This window comes from Aulonocara sp. 'chitande type north' Nkhata Bay, linkage group LG3 (genome assembly GCF_057382095.1).
Source record: "Aulonocara sp. 'chitande type north' Nkhata Bay isolate Kocher_YH1m ecotype deep benthic linkage group LG3, A_spYH_male_GT1.1, whole genome shotgun sequence".
Lineage (NCBI taxonomy): Eukaryota > Metazoa > Chordata > Actinopteri > Cichliformes > Cichlidae > Aulonocara > Aulonocara sp. 'chitande type north' Nkhata Bay.
In genome coordinates, this window is record NC_141346.1 from 65,331,459 (window position 1) to 65,354,543 (window position 23,085).

The window sequence follows — 23,085 nt, forward strand, 5'->3', positions numbered from 1 at the left end:
CACAGACGTAACCTGTACCCCAGCGCATGTTCAGGCTTCATGTTTGAATTCATATGGAAGCAGAAGACATTGTGGTAAATTCAAAATGACTGAATGTTTACATTTCTATTGCAAGGTCAGGATTTCTGAAGCAAACATCTCATATTGCTCTTTAACGAGTCCTTACCTCTAGTACCCGGCCCCGTCAGTCCCCAGAATCTATAGAAGGGGGAGTGACGGACCCGTGGAATAGCAGGATCTCATTCTTACTAAGGCTCCGTCATTTCCCGGTGACCCTGTGGTCCCCGGGAACTCTCGGTACTGGGGACTGACGGGACTCCCACATATGCTGAGGGCCCGTTAGTCCCCGTATTAAGCCTGTGTGTGCCTTCTCTAATACACACTCACGGGCGTAATGTACGGGGTTAGAGGGGTAATAATATAAGCCTACATTTTACAGCTAAGACAGTGTTCTCACGCTGCTGTGAAGATTTAAAATATAATATAGAGATAGAGAAAATAATAAGAGAAAATTCAAATGGCCAGGGCTGAATGAGCGCCCCTGTGTCTGTGCGCATTTGGCACATGTGGACACGGAGACCCGTGCACTGTTCTACTGTGTCCAAAACTACTGTATAATATGTACAATGCCAAAATAGTACATGTCAAGTGTTCTGCCTGTGAGGTAGGTAGATGGCTTGATGGATAGGTGAAAAACCTTTCAACACAAATAAAGAACATGTCATTAATCATTCAGATAAATTAAATGCATTATACAGAAGACAAATGAAATAACAAAAATATACACTTCAGTAAAGCCACTTTTGTCTAAACTATCATTTATCCTAGTTTTAGTTTTACATTCATTAGTTTTTGAATCAGAGGTGAGTAATTTCAAACAACGAAGATGAAATAAACTGGTCTACCTTGCATTTTTTACACTTTCTGTAACAATTACATTTTTAAAGTATACATTTTAGAGTTTACAAATATTTTAATAAAGACTTTAACCAAGGATTTTCTTTTACAAAGAATTATTTTCCTTAAATTAAACCAAACATATTTACACTAGTTTTAAGATTTAACCAAGGATTTGGGGTAATTACTTTTAGTATTAATTAACATAAATGTGTGGGAAACACTATCTACATAAACAATCTATTCAAACTTAAACATTTATTTTAATATCAATATAATTTTTTAAACTTAAATGCAGTAACTATTTCCCAAAGCATAAATACATTTCCACAATTGAGCTTCCATATTTCCCAAACATATAAGCAGCAAATATGAGTCCGAGCTTACCGATAGCCCGTCTAACTCAAAGTCTTCCTCACAGTGGAAAGTGGATTGTGCTTGGTTTGCTGTCCTCTCAGTATGTCGCACTCGGGTCAAATGACTGCTGCATGCATTTTAAGGTCTACTAGGCACGCCCGCCCTTGATTGCTCTAATTCAACTCACCTGGCAGAGCAGTGCACACCAGGCTGCGCTTAGCTGTAGATTGCACAAGGTCTAATCAGTGGCCACGCGCAAGCAGCAGCACAGAGCAGGTAGTGGGCAAAAGGAGGAAGAGAAGAGAAGAGAAGAGAAGAGAAGAGAAGAGTAACAGCCACAGCCACAGCCACACCTACTAGGTCAGCGCAACAGTACAACAAAACCACGTTTAAGCTCTAAGCACAAGTAGAAGCGCAAACACTTATCTCAGTCAGAAAGCAATGCGTCCTTGACTGATGGACCCTCTTTAACTTATCAACTATGCATTTAACAACTAAACTTGTATTGGATGTTGTGTTTGTGTTGGTGCTTAAAAATTATAGTATAGTTCATAGGCATGTCGCTATAAATGTTTGTTTAATGTATGTTTCCAAATTTGCAGTATTGATGGAGCACTTGAAGATGTGTCATTTGGGCGACTAGTAAACGATGAACACAGGACACCAAATTGCAGAATGAAGTTGATTGAAGCAGAAGGGAAGCCACATCTCTGCCTTTTTGCACTGAAGGAAATTGCGGCAGGAAGTGAAATTACTTATGACTATGGTGGGAAAGAATGGCCCTGGCGGAAAAAGGTGGGTCATTTAAAAAAAATTTTCCCCCTATGAATTGTTGTTTAAAACATACATATCTAGATGTCACAATTAGGGCTGCAACTAACGATTATTTCAATAATCGATTAGTTGTCGATTAATCGATTAGTTGTTTCAGCCCTAGTCACAATATTTAAATGTCCTCTTGGTGGTATTCAATCTGGTTTAACTAAATCTTGAATTTGTATGACTTTCCCAAGTGATGATTGCAAGCTTATCTGTTTTGTGTCCCCTCCACAAGTGTGTTTTACTGAGTGGCCACACACTGGAGGTGAAACAGTGAAAGCATCAGTTTGAGCTCAGATGTCATTATGAGGCTGATGGACAGTGTCCTTGAAAACCTTGGGTTTTTCTGTGTCAGGCATATACATGCACCTTTTACTCACAGTCACTTCAGCTTCTTAGTATTGTCTTACTTTGGCTTCACTTAACTAGGTAAGGGTTAATCACTCTGTTTCCTTGCAGTTAGGGTGAGAGTTAGAACTGTATTTAACTGAAGGTGAAACAGAAAATGCTTAACTATGTGTGTGTGTCTGACACAGACAAACTCAAGGTATGTGAGAACACTGTCCTGACATCTGAGCTCAAACTGAGTCTTTCACTGTTTCATCTCCAGTGTTTGGCATACTCAGAAAAACACATGGGTTGAGGGGACACTGGTTAGAAAAGACCACTCGTAGTGGATTAAATACATTTCCACTGTAGCTGCCAGATGTTTACAATATTTGTTCTACTTTTCATACCCAGCTAAAGATCGCAAGCATCCCTTCTGGTCTACAGTGTGTTGCAGAGCCTATTGCCCATGACGTGGAGCACCATGTGATCTCTACAGACTCATTCACAGGTGAGTCCCTGCTTGAGTAAGCACTACCTGTTAAACCCTGGGGTCTTGCAAAGCACTATGCCTCCATGTCTTGTGTTCTCTTCTACAGACAGAGAATTAAAAGCAGAGTGTCAGTCATCTAGACCTACAGCAGACAACTCTGAGCATGAGGTTAGCATGGATTCATCTGTAGGGATGGGTACCGGTGTCTGGTGCCATGATGGCACCGGTTCTGACATAAACGGTAGTAACCAGACCAAAAAGCAGCACACATTTCGGTGCTTTTTTTCCTGAGCTGTGATACACTTCTAGCCAATCATTTTACGTTTCCGAGGATAGTAGGCGGGGCCAGGTACGTACGTTCTTTTATGCAGAGCTACAGATTAAAAATGCCCAAGGCGAAGCGGTCAAAAGTCTGGCTGTACTTCACAGCAAAATATGCAAACTCAGCAGCAACAAGTGCTTTAAGCTGATATTGTGATACTGTCAAAGGAGGTAACACCTCGAATCCGATGAAACACCTGGCGACGCATAGTGGGTTTTTTTTTAAAAGCCCAGAAATGCGCCGTATTTGATGGCAGCAGCAGCCGTTCTTCTCTGTGTGAGTAGCTTAATGTTGTTCGTGTGTAATTTTACGTTGAGTAGGCTAACCACGTTATTACATTAATGCATGTAAGGTGAACTAGCAAACATCATTATAGCTACATGCGGCTGTCTTCTTGTTTGATGGCAGATGCTCCCTTCACCCTGGCCAAAAAGGCTAAAATGACCAAAGAAAAAGAGGGAAACAGCTAAACATGAGAGGTTTTTGGACAAAGTTTGTGTTTTTTCCATTGTTTAAGCACTGCTTCCAGCTAAGAGTGATACCATATATGCCCCATAGCTGCAGAAAAGGCTAACATTGTTATCTTTTTACAAATAAACAGCTGAACATGAGAGGTTTTTGGACCAATTTTGTGTTCTCCATTCTTTAAGCACCGGTTTGAGCACCGGCTTGAGCACCGGCACCGTTTCAAAAGTACCGATTTGGCACCGGTATCGGATAAAACCTAAACGATACCCATCCCTACTCATCTGTTTACTAAAGATTGTATCAATGTGTAGTTTGGTAAATAGTGTGGTTTGTAAAGATCATGTTTATCAATTGATTACAATTATACTGCATGTACAGTCTTTAAATCATTGTAAGTACAGGTAGTCATCATTTAACAGTGCATTTCCCTCTCAACATCATTTGGGTGTTTTAAGGTTTGACTGAGAGTGTCCCTCTTGATCAGATGGACACTGTACCATTGATGCTTGTTCATCTTTGCATCTCTTTAGGTGCATTCTGTTGGAGGTCAGCGTGGCACTTCTTCTCTGAAAGAGTTAATTGGTGAAGTTGGTGTCCAGTATCAGGAGTTGTCACCCCAAGCGTTCTCAGAAGAACTTACCAGTGGTCAGTTTTGAGTAAATGTTGTTAACTTCTGGCAATGCATGACATGCCTGAAGGTTTGCTGCATGAAAAATGTGCCAGTATTGGGACATTTCTGATGATTCTATAGTGTCTTGATGGATATTTTGAGTAGAATTGTAACAGTCAGGGATGTGAATTGATTGCGTTATGCGTAGATGTGTTTTTTTGACTTAACGAAAGTCAAGCACTGAATCTCCTTGTGTTCCCTTGTACAGAGAGCAAATCGAAAGAGGTGCCACAATCATCCAGAGCTGTGCCTAACGACTCTGCTTGTGAGGTGAGTTGAAATTGACCTTTGTTTTAAAATTGACCAATGGTTAGAAGTGTTATGGTGTTTACATGAAACTCCATTTTGAGTATTTTAGCAAACATCTGGCAGCGGTGGTGGAAATGTCCTCTATTTAGAACAGGAGGTCTTTTCTAACCACAGTGTCCCCTTAACAAGTGTGTTTTACTGAGTGGCCACACACTGGAGGTGAAACAGTGAAAGCATCAGTTTGAGCTCAGATGTCATTATGAGGCTGATGGACAGTGTCCTTGAAAACCTTGGGTTTTTCTGTGTCAGACATATACATGCACCTTTTACTCACAGTCACTTTAGCTTCTTAGTATTGTCTTACTTTGGCTTCACTTAACTAGGTAAGGGTTAATCACTCTGTTTCCTTGCAGTTAGGGTGAGAGTTAGAACTGTATTTAACTGAAGGTGAAACATAAAATGCTTAACTATGTGTGTGTGTCTGACACAGACAAACTCAAGGTATGTGAGAACACTGTCCTGACATCTGAGCTCAAACTGAGTCTTTCACTGTTTCATCTCCAGTGTTTGGCATACTCAGAAAAACACATGGGTTGAGGGGACACTGGTTAGAAAAGACCACTCGTAGTGGATTAAATACATTTCCACTGTAGCTGCCAGATGTTTGCAATATTTGTTCTACTTGTCATACCCAGCTAAAGATCGCAAGCATCCCTTCTGGTTGTTATTGCAGTTCTGTTTGTACTTTGCTGTGTAGTTAATACCATTTACAGTGAGGAAAGTAAGTATTTGCTATTTTGCAAGTTCTCCCACTTAGAAATCATGGAGGGATCTGAAATTTTCAGCGTTGGTACATGTCCACTGTGAGAGACAGAATCTAAAAGAAAATTCTGGAAATGATAATGTGTGATTTTATTAAAATATTTTTGTATATTACTGCTTAAAATAAGTATTTGAACACTTGCTTATCATGCAGATTTCTGACCCTCAAATACCTGTTATTCTGCTTTTAAACAGTCCAACTACACTCTGCTCATGATTCTAATTTAGCAGCACCTGTTTGATGCCGTTAGCTTTTATAAAGACACATGTGCACCCCACAATCTGTCAAAAGTGTTGCAGCAACATGAGTAAAACCAAAGAGCTTTCCAACGACACAAGAGACAAAACTTTAGACCTTCACAAAGCTGGAAAGGGCTCCAGAGCCACTGCCAAGCAGCTCGGTGCGCGACAGTGCGCGTGCACGCATGTGCGTGTGCGCGATGGAGCGCGTGCAGGTGACTGTGCGTACCCTCTGCAAGACTCCTGCAGGCGCCCCTGAATGGAAGAGGCTAATGTCTTCCTCGGACTGGAGCCCCACGTAAGATCTCAGCTCGTGGGGTGTCAGTGATGCTAAGAAAGGTGAAGAATCAGCCCAGAACTACACGGGACGAGCTGGTCAATGACCTGAAGAGAGCTGGGACCACCGTTGGCAAGGCTACTATCAGTAATACACTGAGACGTCATGGTTTAAAATCATTCATCACACTGAAGGTTCCCCTTCTTAAGCCAACCCATGTCCAGGCCCGTCTGAAGTTTGCCAGGGACCATCTGGATGATCCAGAGTCATGGGAGAAAGTCCTGTGGTCAGATGAGACCAAAATAAAACTTTTTGGTCTAAACTCCATTGTTGGGGTTTGGAGGAAGAAGAAGGATGAGTCTCATCCCAATAATACCATCCTACAGTGAAGCATGAGGGTGGAAACATCATGCTCTGGGCTGTTTTTCTGCACAGGGGACAGGACGACTGCACTGTATTAAGGAGAAGATAAACGGGGACATGGATTGTGAGATTTTGGGCCAAAACGTCCTTCCCTCAGTCAGAGCATTGAAGATGGGTTCTGGCTGGGTCTTTCAACAAGACAAAGACCTGAAGCACTCAGCCAGGAAAACCAAAGAGTGGCTCCGTAAGAGGCATTTCAAGGTTCTGGAGTGGCCTCACTAGTCTCCAGACCTCAGTCCAATAGAAAATCTGTGGATGGAGTTAAAAGTCTGTGTTGGCCCAAAACATGACAGATCTACAGAAGATCTGTGTGGAGGAGTGGGTCAAAAGACCTTCTGCAATGTGTGCAAACCTGGTGAAGAACTACAGGAACTGTTTGGCCGCTGCAATTGTTAACAAAGGCAATATTAATATAGTTTGACTCAAGTGTTCAAATACTTATTTTACAAAGAAATATACAAAAAACTTGTTATAAAATCATACATTGTGATTGCCGGAATTTTCTTTTAGATTATGTCTCTCACAGTGGACATGTACCTATGATGAAAATTTCAGAGCCCTCCATGATTTCTAAGTGTGAGAACTCGCTATATATATATATATATATATATATATATATATATATATATATATATATATATATATATATATATCTCTCTTCTGATTTGCCTCACTTCTCCGAGACTGCAGCTCAAGGTACATTTTCAATGCTGTACTCAAAGTTTGCCCAACATATCTTATGTAATGAGCTGGGATCTGTGAGTTAGTCTTGTTCAGAGACAAATCCAGTGAAATATGCAGTAATGTATTTTAACAGCGCACATCACGTATGATAACGATGCTCTCTTATTTCATTAATGCCACTTGCATCTCTGTTTTTCATTGCATCAAAAATGAAATCAGACTTTACTATTAACACTACTATGCTGATTACGATAACCTGGGATTGTGTATAGAACAATATTACTAACCATCAGTACATTTTTACATGGTCGATTGTTAGTTGTTCCATTCCTAATTGTGACACTAATGCTTTATGACTAGTATTTTGATGCTTCATCAGTTTTGGCCAAGCAAGATTTGGCCTGTGCAAAATCTACATCATTTCCCAGTAAACTTATTACCCAAGGTATTGTTGACTTCATCCAGTTCAGCAGCATTGCCATGTGTATAGTTAGTATAATAGAACTGGCTGTCATTGTCCCCTCTGTGCTCATGGTGTTTGATTGGTAGGCAGAAAGCCTCTTTAAGCCCATACATTTATACTGTGCAATATTTTTTAGATGACCAGGGGAATGATGCCTGTGTGACTTCTGGTTCACCTCCTGTCCCTGACTCAGTTACTAAAGGTATGATATAAATCAGATGCCATGTCCATCACTAGGCACTATGTGCAGTTAACACCAACATCATGTGGTTAGACATTATATAACATATAAAGAAGCTGAATGTATTTTGTGTTTACCAAGCAGTGTGATGAACTATCATGTTAATGAAAACAATCAAACTTTAAATTTTATCAGGTCTACAGTCTATTTATTATCACACACAATTTGTTTAGACAAGTACCAGCTTGTTTTCACAGTTTTGAACACCATCTCTACCTACAAGTGCATCTCACATGATCTTTTTAAACTTCAAATTTGTTTTGTTTTATTGAACAGGTTTACGTGTTTCATCAAGGCGGTGTGTGAAGAGACCATGGTCTGAGGAGGAGATAGGAGCGGTGATGAAACATATGAAGCCTTTTATTGAAAACGGTATCACTGTCACCAACCAGCAGTGTCTGAAGTGCAAAGAAAAGGAACAACCTATCTTGGAGACGAGATCTATTCAAAACATTTGAGATTTTGTGCGCAACAGAGGACTGGCCTTTAAAAAAAAAAAAAAAAAATGTTAAACACTAAATGCACTTTTTGACAGTCTGAGCCTTTACCTTTCTGGGCCTGATTTCAAGGTTAGTGTTCTCCATTCAAAAAGTATGTAGTTGACTTCACTGTGCTCACAGGCAGTGTTTTGTTTTGATGTGTGGTTAGCCTGAGTCTTTTAATGCCAGGATTCACTTTTATTTTCCTTCAATAATTGTTACAATGCTGTCCTTTTAAGGAATTGATTATTGAGTTGGTTATATTAAATATAATTCAGTAATTCAACAAATGTGTTGTGTGTTGATATAAGTCTTATGTATAAGTCATGGTGTCAGCCCGACTCACCCCTGGTGTGCAAAGGTGCTGTTTTATTGGTCAGCCACTCAGTGCCAGTTTCTTCAGGACAATGAAAAACTCTATAATACATAGTTTGTTCTAGTTGATGCAAGCACTGTTGTGTTATGCTTCTAGTTGTTTTAATGACACTTTGACCACCTGTTAGTAGATCACAACAGATATGATCTGTGGTGTTTTATGTAAGCTTGTATGTCAGATTGTAATGCTCATCAGAGAAAACCAAAATATAGTCTTTTTATTATTTTTTAATTTATTCATCCATCCATCCATCTTCAACTGCTTATCCGAGGCCGGGTCGCAGGGGCAGCAGCCTAAGCAAATTTATTCAATTTTACTATAATGATGTATCAGTCACAGTCTTATAATACACCTTCTTTTCTAAGAAGGTTATACTTAGTGCATGTGTGAGTATATGTACAGTGAACTGGCTTTACACACCATGTGTCCTTTTAAACCAGATTTAATCAGTGTGTGTGTGTGTGTACAGTAGACTGGCTTTACACACCATGTGTCCCTTCAGAACAGACTATACTTTGTGTATATGTATGATGACATCACTGACCTTGTACACCAGACTGTCCTTATAGACCGAGCTACAGAAAAGTCTCTACAAACCACCAGAATGTCTGAAAAAATAGCCTTTTTTATATCTCAGTCGAGCAAAGAAAATGTTTACATTTTAAGTTGTGTATAGGTTTGCTGATTTTTTTTCATGATTTTTGATATGCATATTGTAGCTCTAGCACCTCTGGAACCCGGTGTCCCCATAGCCCTATGTCCAGTCTGATTTGCCAAAAATTTCAGAAATTGTCCCTCTAACCCAAGAAACGTGTGTGTGTGTGTGTGTGTGTGTGTGTGTGTGTGTGTGTGTGTGTGTGTGTGTGTGAGTGCGTCTATGTGGTATGGATTGACATTTGACCTGCGCTGTACCTGGGCTCCGGGGACATTTCGACTTTTTGCTGTGTATTCATGTGTCCCCCTAAAACATGACTTGTAAATGCATTTTTAAGTGTCTAAATAATAATTTTTTCTACTTCTTATGAGGTCATTATTTATCTTTTGACCTGTATTTGCTTAAACTGTAGTGTAAATTCATTTATTAAACTATAATTAAAAGATTTTCTGATTTTCTTAAAAGTCCACCTATACCCCTCACCTGATTTTTGTGTATTCCAGTGTATTGCACAGCGACGTTTCGAGTTAGAGTGGATGTGTGTAGGTACTGCAATTTAATACACATTTTCAATACACACGGCCGGAAGTCATTGTGATTGGTAGGCTATATATATAGGCGGTACCTACAGGAAACGGCGCCACAACTTTCGCGCGCGTGCCCTTTAACAAGTGTATGTCGACGGCAATACGAAGACGGATTAAAAACACAAAGGTAAGCCTTTTTTAATGTAAAATGCACCATGACTTTAATACTATATGAAATTATAGGTGCACAGGCCTATATTAAACTGGTTTAATTTATGCTTTATGGACTGTTAGTGAGTCTTTGAAGAAGTAAAACGGCCCCAGCGTTTGTCATTGAGTAAATAAAATAGGGCTGACGACTAACCGCGTCAACGCGATAAAGCGGGCTAACCCGTGTTAGGATTTACTCGGTGTTAAAGCATTATTGTGGCTTAAACGTGTTAATGCCGACATCGCGACTAACGCGATTAACAATTAAACCAGCGCAGTCTGAGTCAAAATCCCTGATGTCGCTGTTAGCTAATTTCGGGCAGTTTGTCCAATGTCTGTCATTCTGCTGACAGCCCTAAAATAAAAGCAAGGGTATAAGTGTATTTAGTCGTGTATTTATTTATATGCCTGAAGAAAAAACTTCTTACAGTTTTGATGCCTAAGCTTTCTCAGTACTTGTATCACTCTCTGCAGTCGCCATTACAGAAATGTCACATGTCGCCATTTTGAGTACTAGGCCTTTAACATTTTAAAAGAAGGCATAAATTAGCACTATGAATAAGTCAGCTGTGTTTATGCTGTAAACTACACTACTGCTAGTTCTGCTACTACTGATGATGATGACAATGATGACGATAATCGTAATACTTTATATGCTTTGGTAATACAGCCAATCGTACAGGAGAACATGCGAAGGAGACGCATTCCTCCACGGGAGGATGCAGTCTGTCATGTTTCTGCTGGAAGGGACAAACTGGGACTTGATATCCACTACATAAATGCCTTCAAAGGTAAGTTGGTCTTTAGTTTGGATTAGATTTGGAGTTTGTCACTTTGTCTTTTGTCACTCACTTGGTATGCCTCTGCAATTCAGGTCGGGGCATTTTCACGACTGTTCCATTCCAAAAAGGAGACTTTCTTTTGGAATACAGAGGTAAACTCATAACAAAAGAAGAATGTGAGCGGAGACACAGAGTTTATCATGACAGCCTGAAGGTGTTCATGTTTGAATTCAAGTTTGATGGAAAACTCTGGTGGTGCGTATTATATCAGTGTAGTTTGATTAAGATTAAATGACACATTGCTTTTGATTTATGAAAAAAAAAAGCTTCCTAACTAACTAGTTAAGCTAATACTTTTTTGCCTAACCCCACAGTGTGGATGCATCTCAAGAAGATGGGTCATTAGGCAGACTTGTCAACGACAACCACATCAGTCCAAGTGCTAAGATGAAAATATTAAATATCAATGGAAAGCCCCATCTATGCTTATTTGCAAGCAGAGACATAAGTCCAGGCGAAGAAATAGACTATAATTATGGTGACTCGGATTGGCTCTGGAGATGCAAGGTATTTCTACAATTGTACTTTTTGGAACTGATAAATTGCATACCCTAAGCCATTTTTACATTTGTACCTACTCAAATTGGCTTAACGTGACTTAGGGCATCTAGTTTTTCACTGAAATTGAGTATCACCTACTGTGCCTGGGGTAACTATAGCAATGCAGCCGAGCATCCAGTGATATAAATGCCACAGCAAGCATGGACGTCAAGGTGACAAAATGCCTGCTGCTCAGTCTATACTTTAGTGTTCAATTCAGGGATCACGCTGTTAATTTTGGTCGCTATTTCAAACATTTCAGAGTTTCAAAAATGATGGCTTGGATTTTCACGAAGGAGGCGCACTCATAACTTATCGAGTGACACCATTGACCAGCCACCTGGTGGCATTCAGTCTATGTCAAATTTTCTGATCACTTTGGATCACTTGGAACCTTGGTGCAGTAGTTACTGAAAAACTACATGGTACTATAACCTACTGGAAAAACAGGGGTAGGTACTAATGGAAAACAGGCAATTGTGATGGCTGCCACATCAAAGCCCTCTAAAAGCACTAAAAAAATATCAGCAGGTATGCAGAAATAAAAAATGGCTTTCGGTTTCTAAATTTTAACAGTGATTGATGTTTAATGTGATTCTACACAGCAAAATCTCCAGTGTTAAATTAACACTGGAGAGTGTCTATAAGGGTCCACACCTCTGAGTGTTAAATACAACACTGTTGAGTGTTAAATTAACACTTTTGACAGTGTTATATGTTTAAAAGTAACCTAGTCAGTTTTGAAGATTAACAATGGCTAACACTGAGCAGTGCTGATTTTCTAACACTGGAAAATAACTCAAAATGTTAGAAATATTCCAGTGTTAGAAAATCAGCACTGCTCAGTGTTAGTCTTTGTTAATCTTCAAAACTGACTAGGTTACTTTTAAACATATAACACTGTCAAAAGTGTTAATTCAACACTCAACAGTGTTGTGTGGACCCATATAGACACTCTCTAGTGTTAATTTAACACTGGAGATTTTGCTGTGTAGCCTCTTTAGTTAGATTCATTTTAAATTTTGTCCCTTGAAGATAAATGGGCCCTAGTGACAGTTCGTTGCTGCTACAGGTGATTGTTTTACTCCTTTAGCAATGGCTTAAAAAATAAAGAAATCACACTGACTATTTGTCTCTTAATCATAGGGCCTTAAATTCTCTATACATGACAGTGAATATTTTAAAGACAATAGCTTGAAACTTATCTTTCTCATACAGTTTATTTAATGTTTCAAAAGCCTCTTCAAAAATGCACTGTATATTCATTCTCTATCTGTTACACACGAAGACGGAGACCAGCCAGATTCAGAAGACTGTGAGCTGCCTAAAGCCGCAACCAAACAGCTTTCCAAACAATGATCTGGACCTGAAACATCCAGAGCCTGAAAGGGTAAATATAATCCAGTGTACCACTTAATGAACTAATTAATCTATCATCATTCTTTATGGATGCTGTGTGTGTGTGTGTTTGGCAGTCACCTGGGTGTGATGTGATTTACATGGACCGTGGCTTGTAGGTCCTTTTCATTGTTTCAAAGTGCAAGTCTGGATAACATCTGTGTGTGTGTGTGTGTGTGTGTGTGTGTGTGTTAACCACCCAAATGTGACTTAGGAGGACCACACTGTTATTGGGGGACTCCGTCAAAGTTTGCTTCATGGTGACATCACTCTGGTTTTAGGAGGGGTCTTCTCGTATGTCTTGACAGTTTGACCTACAGCATGCAGAGCTGACTGCATGTGCTTTGTTTCTATGTTGAAATTTTTTGAAACTCAGGCTTGAACATTAAGATAGATAGTACTATACAACTTCTTAACTTGTTTTAGGCACTTTTTACTGCTGTAATGCATGGGCTCTCTCTGGCTGTGTACTCTGGCTTCTTCCCACAGTCCAAAGATGTAGCTTATGGGGTTAGGTTAACTGGTGATTCAAAACTGCCCTTTGGTGTGAATGCAAATGCTTGTCCTTCCATGTTAGACTGGCGATCTGTCCAGGTTGTACTGCCCTATGGTAGCTGGTATAGGCCCCAAAACTGCTACCCCACAATCCTGATAAGGATAAGTGGAAGAGGATGGATGATTGCAAAGGAATCAGTTGTTAATTATTGTAGCCAGTATTTTTTTCAGAAGAAAACATTTCTTGAGTGGAAAGCCCCCCCCCCACACACACACACACACACATGCAAATTAAAGACAGAAGCACAGGACTGCCCAGTACAGTTGCAAGAAGAGCACTTGGTCTAATCTTTGTGCCATCTTTTCTTTGTTGCAGGATCTTGATGAAGAAATGCCTCAGCAAGGCTCAGAAGCCATGCATTCTTCTTCAGTGCAAGATTTTGAAGAGGTAACATTGACCTAGGACAGATTTTAATGAATGTTTCTCATGCACGATGTGTACCTTACGCTATTTGCCGATAGTGAAATGGTCTATTCATCCTCTTGAGTGATGCATTTTTAGTAACTGTCAGATTACTGTTCTTTTGTCTTCATTCTCTATCTGTTACACACGAAGACTGAGACCAGCCAGATTCAGAAGACTGTGAGCTGCCTAAAGCCGCAACCAAACAGCTTTCCAAACAATGATCTGGACCTGAAACATCCAGAGCCTGAAAGGGTAAATATAATCCAGTGTACCACTTAATGAACTAATTAATCTATCATCATTCTTTATGGATGCTGTGTGTGTGTGTGTTTGGCAGTCACCTGGGTGTGATGTGATTTACATGGACCGTGGCTTGTAGGTCCTTTTCATTGTTTCAAAGTGCAAGTCTGGATAACATCTGAGTGTGTGTGTGTGTGTGTGTGTGTGTGTTAACCACCCAAATGTGACTTAGGAGGACCACACTGTTATTGGGGGACTCCGTCAAAGTTTGCTTCATGGTGACATCACTCTGGTTTTAGGAGGGGTCTTCTCGTATGTCTTGACAGTTTGACCTACAGCATGCAGAGCTGACTGCATGTGCTTTGTTTCTATGTTGAAATTTTTTGAAACTCAGGCTTGAACATTAAGATAGATAGTACTATACAACTTAACTTGTTTTAGGCACTTTTTACTGCTGGTAGTGCATGGGCTCTCTCTGGCTGTGTACTCTGGCTTCTTCCCACAGTCCAAAGATGTAGCTTATGGGGTTAGGTTAACTGGTGATTCAAAACTGCCCTTTGGTGTGAATGCAAATGCTTGTCCTTCCATGTTAGACTGGTGATCTGTCCAGGTTGTACTGCCCTATGGTAGCTGGTATAGGCCCCAAAACTGCTACCCCACAATCCTGATAAGGATAAGTGGAAGAGGATGGATGATTGCAAAGGAATCAGTTGTTAACTATTGTAGCCAGTATTTTTTTCAGAAGAAAACATTTCTTGAGTGGAAAGCCCCCCCCCCCCCCCCCCCCCACACACACACACACACACACACACACACACACACACACACACATGCAAATTAAAGACAGAAGCACAGGACTGCCCAGTACAGTTGCAAGAAGAGCACTTGGTCTAAACTTTGTGCCATCTTTTCTTTGTTGCAGGATCTTGATGAAGAAATGCCTCAGCAAGATTTTGAAGAGGTAACATTGACCTAGGACAGATTTTAATGAATGTTTCTCATGCACGATGTGTACCTTACGCTATTTGCCGATAGTGAAATGGTCTATTCATCCTCTTGAGTGATGCATTTTTAGTAACTGTCAGATTACTGTTCTTTTGTCTTCATTCTCTATCTGTTACACACGAAGACTGAGACCAGCCAGATTCAGAAGACTGTGAGCTGCCTAAAGCCGCAACCAAACAGCTTTCCAAACAATGATCTGGACCTGAAACATCCAGAGCCTGAAAGGGTAAATATAATCCAGTGTACCACTTAATGAACTAATAATTTAATCTATCATCATTCTTTATGGATGCTGTGTGTGTGTGTGTTTGGCAGTCACCTGGGTGTGATGTGATTTACATGGACTGTGGCTTGTAGGTCCTTTTCATTGTTTCAAAGTGCAAGTCTGGATAACATCTGAGTGTGTGTGTGTGTGTGTGTTAACCACCCAAATGTGACTTAGGAGGACCACACTGTTATTGGGAGACTCTGTCAAAGTTTGATTCATGGTGACATCACTCTGGTTTTAGGAGGGGTCTTCTCGTATTTCTTGACAGTTTGACCTACAGCATGCAGAACTGACTACATGTGCTTTGTTTCTATGTGGTTTGAAACTCAGGCTTGAACATTAAGATAGATAGTACTATACAACTTAACTTGTTTTAGGCACTTTTTACTGCTGGTAGTGCATGGGCTCTCTCGCTGTGTACTCTGGCTTCTTCCCACAGTCCAAAGATGTAGCTTATGGGGTTAGGTTAACTGGTGATTCAAAACTGCCCTTTGGTGTGAATGCAAATGCTTGTCCTTCCATGTTAGACTGGTGATCTGTCCAGGTTGTACTGCCCTATGGTAGCTGGTATAGGCCCCAAAACTGCTACCCCACAATCCTGATAAGGATAAGTGGAAGAGGATGGATGATTGCAAAGGAATCAGTTGTTAACTATTGTAGCCAGTATTTTTTTCAGAAGAAAACATTTCTTGAGTGGAAAGCCCCCCCCCCCCCCCCCCCCCCCCCCCACACACACACACACACACACACATGCAAATTAAAGACAGAAGCACAGGACTGCCCAGTACAGTTGCAAGAAGAGCACTTGGTCTAATCTTTGTGCCATCTTTTCTTTGTTGCAGGATCTTGATGAAGAAATGCCTCAGCAAGGCTCAGAAGCCATGCATTCTTCTTCAGTGCAAGATTTTGAAGAGGTAACATTGACCTAGGACAGATTTTAATGAATGTTTCTCATGCACGATGTGTACCTTACGCTATTTGCCAATAGTGAAATGGTCTATTCATCCTCTTGAGTGATGCATTTTTAGTAACTGTCAGATTACTGTTCTTTTGTCTTCATTCTCTATCTGTTACACACGAAGACTGAGACCAGCCAGATTCAGAAGACTGTGAGCTGCCTAAAGCCGCAACCAAACAGCTTTCCAAACAATGATCTGGACCTGAAACATCCAGAGCCTGAAAGGGTAAATATAATCCAGTGTACCACTTAATGAACTAATAATTTAATCTATCATCATTCTTTATGGATGCTGTGTGTGTGTGTGTTTGGCAGTCACCTGGGTGTGATGTGATTTACATGGACGAAGTTTATTAGTTGATATCTGCAACTGAATTGAAAACACACCTTTCCAACTGTCCAAAACAAATAAATGTTGCAATATTTTGCTAACAGTGTCACAATCATCGTCTGGTGTGCACAACAATATCATCTTTGGACAAGTGCATTCAGTGTGTGGGACCGGTTTCCTCCCTCAAGTGGCTTGGCTTTAAGTGCAAAGGTGAGACATTTAGTGAATAGGTACAGTGTATAGTAAAAAGCATTAATAGAGTTCAACAAGTTAAGACGTGCTGAAATGAACACTGCTCCCTTTTTAATTAATGGGTGGTCACGTCTAATTAAAGAAATGCAGTATTACCTCATTGGTGCAGGACCTTGTAAAAATGGTATACTTGGGATTGTCCTCAATTCCCCATTCCATAACATAAACTGCTCAAAATAATAAAGGGAACACTTAAACAATGCGATGTTACTCCAAGTCAGTCACACTTCTGTGAAATCAAACTGTTCACTTAGGAAGTAACACTGACAACCAGTTTCACATGCTGTTTTGCAAATAGAGTAGACAACAAGTGGAAATTATAGTCAATTCACCATAATAAAGGACTGGTTCTGCAGGTGGTGACCACAGACCACTTCTCAGCACCTATGCTTTCTGGCTGATGTTATGGTCACTTTTGAATGCTGGCGGTGATTTCATTTTAGTGGTAGCATGAGACAGTCTACAACCCACACAAGGGGCTCAGGTAGTGCAGCTCATCTAGCGTAGCACATCAATGTGAGCTGTGGCAAGAAGGTTTGCTGTGTCTGTTAGTGTAGTGTCCAGAGCATGGAGGTGCTACCTGGATGTGGAGTAGGCCATAGGAGGGCAACAACCCAGCAGCAGGACCGCTACCTCCACCTTTGTGCAAGGAGGAACAAGAGGAGCCCTGCAAAATGACCTCAAACAGGCCACAAATGTGCATCTGTCTGCTCAAATGGTCAGAAACTGACTTCATGAGGGTGACTTGAGGGTCCAGCATCCACAGGTGGGGATTGAGCTTGCAGTCCAACACCATGCAGGATGTTTGGCATTTGCCAGAAAACACAAAGTTTGGCAACTTCAGCACGGGCACCCTATGCTCCTCACAGCTGAAAGGAGGTTCAAACTGAGCACGTGACAGTCTGGAGATGCCGTGGGGAATGTTCTGCTGCCTGCAACATCCTCCAGCATGATCATATTGGCAGTGGGTCAGTAATGGTGAGGGGTGGCATTTCTGTGCCTGCCAGAGAGCCTGACTGTCATTGGGTAACAAGATGAGGTCCTCGGACCCTTTGTGAGACCACATGCTGGTGCATTTGGCCCTGGGGTCCACCTAATGCGAGACGACACTGGGCCTCATGTGGCTGGAGTATGTCAGCAGTTCCTCCATGACAAAGGCATTGATGCTATGGACTGGCCCGCCTGTTCCCCAGACCTGAATCCAATTGAGCACATCTGGGACATCATGTCTCACTCCATCCACCACAAACTGTCCAGGGGTTGGCAGATGCTTTAGTCCAGGTCTTGGAGGAGATCCTTCAGGAGACCATCCGCCACCTCATCCCGAGCATGCCCAGGCATTGTAGGGAAGTCGTACAGGCATCTGGAGGCCACACACATTCAACTACACACTTTCATGCCACTCAACTACCTAAAGAACAAAGTATTTAATAAGAATAATTCCTTCATTCACATCTGGGATGTCCTTTTTTGGGGGGGGGAGGGGGATTAGCAGTGTATGTGTAGTCATTAAAATATCCTTAATGTGAACAGTTTTGTTTTTTTTTGTTTTTTCAGCATTTGACATTACTGCAATGCTTTGACAAAAAACTACTTCACTTAAATAGAACTGCAAAGCTAAATTAAGTCTATCAAAATGTGTTTCAGTTTGTTTAGGGGTCTGGCACAAATCTTGCCTTGCAAAATTGGCAAATCAGAATTGCCACCAGTCAACACAGGTGTGTATCCCATTCATATTTGGCTTGACTTTTTTTCAGTTTATTTTTTACCTGTCTAAAGTATTGATCAATTAAAAAAACTTTTGTTCTTACATTCCAGAAAGAAGAAATTTCTGAATATTCAGGGGAGGATGGATTGCCACATTCAGTTCTGGATCAAATATCAAGCGATGATGATGGCAACCACAGCATATCAGAAGAAGAATATGTGCCAGATTCAGAGTCATATGATGAAGATTCAGATGAAGACATCTCATTATTGCCAAGCACATCAAAAGGTCTGCTATGCCAAGATGACATCTCCAAAGCGCATGAACAATCAGATTCAACGAATTTAATCCACAACTTGACAAAGGACAAGCCACAAGATAAAAGTGAGCTTTGCGAAACTGAATCAGAAAAAATGACTTTAAGTAAAAGAAATTACTGCTATTTTTGTGGCAAACCACAAGCTAAAATTTCCCGCCACCTGAAAACGCACAAAACGGCTCCTGATGTTGTGCATGCATTTTCCCTGCCTAGAGACTCAAACGAGCGTAAAAGTCTGTTAGAGAAATTGAGAAATAAGGGAAATTTTAAGCATAATGCTGCAGTTTTGCATGGTGGAGTGGGACCACTGAAAGTGAAGAGAAGACCCAAGATTAAAGCAGTAGAGGGAAAGTTTGCTCATTGCTTTTATTGTCAAGGGATGTATGTTCGCAAGGATCTTTGGAGACATGTCCGCAGATGTCCTAACAAACCAAAAGATGACACGGATAAAGAACCTGGAAGAACCAAAGTACTCGGCCTGGCTTTAACTCTGGAGTCTCAGTGTTATCCGCAGGTGTCAAGTGGAGTCTGGAAGGTTCTTGCTGTTATGAAACAAGATGAGATTGCCTCAGCTGTGCGAAATGACTTTACTGTTATTCAGTTTGCCCAGTCCCTCTACAATAAACATGGACAAGACCCTACAAAGTATGATTATATACGACAGAAGCTTCGTGAAGCGGGACGTTTGTTGTTGTGTCTGCGCACAGAATTCTCAGTGCATAACATGGAAGAAGCTATTAAGCCTGCTAATTTCCAGAGAGTTGTGCAAGCAGTAAAGAAAGTTTCAGGTTTTGATGAAGAGACACTGTCATACAAAACTCCAAGCCTTGCGCTGAAACTGGGACATACACTGCATAAAATGTCTGACATTATCCATTGTCGTGCCCTCATGACAGAGGATGAAGCCCTAATCAAGTCCACTGATGCGTTCAAGAAGTTGTATGTCTCCAAATGGTCTGAGATGGTGTCTCACCGTGCCTTGAACACATTGAGTGAGGCAAAGTTTAACAAGCCATCAACATTGCCCTTTACAGAAGATGTTCGGATTCTCCATCACTACCTTCAAAAATCTGCAGAAAGTGCCTTTTGCAGCTTGGAGAACAAAGCCACAGCTCAGAATTATGCCCAACTTGCACAAGTTACACTCTCACAAATCATTGTGTTCAACCGAAGACGTTCTGGAGAGGTTTCAAAGATGCGCCTCAAAAGTTTTCTTGAAAGAGACAAAACAGCACTCCACACAGATGTTGCCATGGGGCTCTCAGAAATGGAACAGAGACTCTGTAACTATTTCTGTAGAATAGAAATAATGGGAAAAAGGGACAGAAATGTTCCAGTTCTGCTAACACCAAGCATGCTGGATGCTCTGTCACTACTGGTTAGTAGGAGGCCTGACTGTGGTATTTGTGCCACTAATATCTACCTCTTTGCAAGACCCCGATCAATGAGTCATTACAGAGGAATGGACTCCTTGCGTGTTCATGCACACCAGTGTGGAGCAAAGCAGCCTGAGTATCTAAGATCGACACAGCTCAGAAAACATGTTGCCACACTCTCACAAGTCCTTAATTTGAAAAACAACGAACTTGATCAGGTTGCAGATTTCCTGGGTCATGATATCCGCGTTCACCGCGAATTCTACAGATTACCAGTTCCCACAACACAGCTGGCCAAGATTTCCAAACTGCTTTTAACACTGGAAAAAGGACAACTTTCCCAGATCCAGGGGAAATCACTGGATGAGATCAAAATAGAAGGTTTGTATTGAAAGGAGCAAATATTAGGGCAGTAGTTGAATATTATGCTTTATCAACCGAATTAAAACCTAAAAGCACAGACCATTCTGTTAAATGTCCATGATTTAAGGTTCTTGAAGTCTATTGTTTCATCACTTTGCAACATTTGGCAAACTGCAGAGTGGTGGCCTTAAATAGTAAAACTATGTACTATAATTTCCAGTATTTGTTCTGTATTTTGTCATATCTCGTTGTTAATGTGAGGTTTTTGGGGGGTTTGTGTTTGGTTTTTTGGGGGGGTTTTCCCACAATTTCTCAGATGAAATTGCATTAAGTGATGCTGAAACAAAGGACAGTGAGAGTGAATCAGATGATGATGACACAGCACTCACAATGTTGGCGTGTGGCACCAGTGAGCCTGTACATGCAGTAGCTGATTCCACAAACACAGCGCAGCTCCAAGACACTGTAGATTGTGGTAAGTTACCACTAGCTTGGTTTCTGTGGATAAAATGTTTGTTACAAATATTAAAACTTAATCAAATTGTGTAATCAGCAGATGAAGGACCACTCACAATGCCTGCAGCAAGTGAGACTGCTGCTCCCTCTGAAGGTAAGGGGTGCAGTTGGTTCTCTAAGCTTATTATTGTTTCATCACTTTGCAACATATGGCAAACTGCAGAGTGGTGGCAAAAAGTCACTTGGATGAGTGACAAAATGTTTCTCCCACTGAAAACGCTACGTCCAGATTAACAGAATCAACGTTTTGGGATTTACTTACCTGGATGATTGAGCATGCATCAAGAGACTTTTATTCAACTTTTTATTCAGTCTTTTATTCACAGCGGAACACTAAATGTCTCATTTTAGAAATTTGATAAATTTTCAAAGAGAATTTTAGCTCGTTTTGATATTGATGGTAGCAACACATTTCAGAAGTTAGTACAGGGTAGCATCCATTCTTTTAACCACCAAATGTTTTTTGTTTTTTTTGTTTGGTTTTTTGTTTGTTTTAACTACTACTACTTTATATATCTTCCAGAGAAAAATGCTGCTCAATCCCACAATTCCCGAAGAGCTCCCAAAAACATGTGGTCCAAGGCTGAGGTTGCTGCAGTGATGAGGCATTTTAAAGACCACATAAACGAAGGGAAACTAGCCACCAAAAATGAATGCAGTCATTGCAAATTGGTAGAAGATCCGGTGTTGGCAGGAAGAACAGTTCAAAACATAAGAGATTTTGTAAGAAACAGAGGATTAACTGCAAAAAGGCAGAAAAAAATGAACTAAAATAACTGTTTAGAGAGCTGTGGTTTTACATCTTGGTCAGATTGCCAATTGTTGTTAACACTGATGTTCTGTTTAAAGAAAAAAAAGTTCTTGTTAAATACAGAAGTAGTTTGTATTTCATAATTTTTACATTTAATTTATTTAGGGTTTTTTTTGACGGGTTATATTTAAAATAAAAAATTATAAATGCATATTTTCTCCCCTTAATATTTACCTTTAAACTATTAAAATTCATTTTAAATGTTTTTAATTTTTCTGTTTTCTATATTTTTATATTTCTGTGGGAAGTGTGGGCATTTTTGTCCATAGATTTCTTTTTTTATTTATGGTTAAAATTAATGTTCAGATCCAAGAACACTAATAAAATGATGTTCCAGTAATCCTGTGTCCTGTCAGATGTGTATTCATGGTAATGATGAGCTATTTACATATTACATCATTGTCCCTTTAAAGACCCAATATTGTTTTTTTTGGACCTCATAAAACACATTGTTGTCAAGTGGACAATGTCTCCAGAAAACACAATAGAGTCTGGTTGGTGTGTATCAGTGTATCTAGACTTCTATAGGGAGTGTATGAGGTCTGAAGTGACCCAAATTTTTTTCAGATTTTTTCGAACACTTTAACCTCGCTCCCTTGGCTCTAAGTCCTTTCAAAAGGGTAGTCCACTTAAACCACCACCGGGCGGATTGACGTAGTATAGTCCCGCCATACCACATAGACCCGTGTGTGTGTGTGTGTGTGTGTGTGTGTGTCAGTCAGACCTCCTGCTGACCAAAGGGTCGTAAACGCAGGAAGGTTACATCAAAAGAAGCACAAGGATGTGTCTGTGATAAAAGACTACAGCCCCCCACCTTGATCCTCGAGAATCTGGGGGGAAGGACAGTGGAATTTCTTTCATCAGAGTTAAAACAATGTACAAATGGTAAACATAAAAATGACAAACATTTAACAATTCACTCTAACACCAGACCCCACCGACTCCGCCCCCCTCTCCAGGATGCTCACAGGACTCTGCAGGATCACACCCGTCTGAGGAAACGGAACTCAACATTAAACTCGCAACCTTCCACCTGCTGTCGATGGCACTGAATGAGTACGTGCAGGAGATATGTTATGGATGCCAATCCGGTCACCCCAGCCAGTTACAACACAGTTGCCTGTTTGAGCTGCCTGTGTTTTTCTTCGAGACCTACTATGATGAGGTGATGGAAAAGCTCCGGACGCCCCGATTCATC

At 40.6% G+C, this 23,085-nt stretch overlaps 2 protein-coding genes across 2 annotated transcripts; both read left to right on the plus strand.

The window, feature by feature from the left end:
• The first annotated feature begins 1,902 nt into the window (after window positions 1-1,902).
• LOC147336610 (uncharacterized) lies at window positions 1,903-8,521 on the plus strand. The gene is made up of 7 exons (XM_086285525.1): window positions 1,903-2,049; window positions 2,815-2,911; window positions 3,000-3,061; window positions 4,214-4,328; window positions 4,562-4,623; window positions 7,648-7,713; window positions 8,029-8,521. The coding sequence occupies exons 1-6, from the start codon at window positions 1,930-1,932 to the stop codon at window positions 7,672-7,674; spliced, it is 483 nt and encodes a 160-aa protein (XP_086141651.1). The 5' UTR covers window positions 1,903-1,929; the 3' UTR covers window positions 7,675-7,713; window positions 8,029-8,521.
• Window positions 8,522-9,452: 931 nt separating this feature from the next.
• On the plus strand, window positions 9,453-22,571 carry LOC147336611 (uncharacterized). The gene is made up of 16 exons (XM_086286205.1): window positions 9,453-9,976; window positions 10,670-10,790; window positions 10,874-11,036; window positions 11,156-11,348; window positions 12,670-12,771; window positions 13,651-13,722; window positions 13,891-13,962; window positions 15,116-15,211; window positions 16,096-16,167; window positions 16,336-16,437; window positions 16,647-16,752; window positions 18,442-18,512; window positions 18,613-20,578; window positions 20,877-21,035; window positions 21,114-21,170; window positions 21,600-22,571. Exons 1-16 carry the CDS (start codon window positions 9,938-9,940, stop codon window positions 21,845-21,847), a joined length of 3,639 nt encoding a protein of 1,212 aa, XP_086142331.1. The 5' UTR covers window positions 9,453-9,937; the 3' UTR covers window positions 21,848-22,571.
• The last annotated feature ends 514 nt before the right edge of the window (window positions 22,572-23,085 follow it).

Coding starts and splice junctions, on each gene's coding strand:
- LOC147336610 (XM_086285525.1), top strand. CDS start 1,930: ATGAAGTTGATTGAAGCAGAAGGGAAGCCACATCTCTGCCTTTTTGCA. Junction 2,050..2,814: donor AATGGCCCTGGCGGAAAAAG/GTGGGTCATTTA, acceptor TTTCATACCCAG/CTAAAGATCGCAAGCATCCC. Junction 4,329..4,561: donor CTCAGAAGAACTTACCAGTG/GTCAGTTTTGAG, acceptor TCCCTTGTACAG/AGAGCAAATCGAAAGAGGTG.
- LOC147336611 (XM_086286205.1), top strand. CDS start 9,938: ATGTCGACGGCAATACGAAGACGGATTAAAAACACAAAG. Junction 16,753..18,441: donor GCTTGGCTTTAAGTGCAAAG/GTGAGACATTTA, acceptor AATGTGTTTCAG/TTTGTTTAGGGGTCTGGCAC. Junction 18,513..18,612: donor ATTGCCACCAGTCAACACAG/GTGTGTATCCCA, acceptor CTTACATTCCAG/AAAGAAGAAATTTCTGAATA.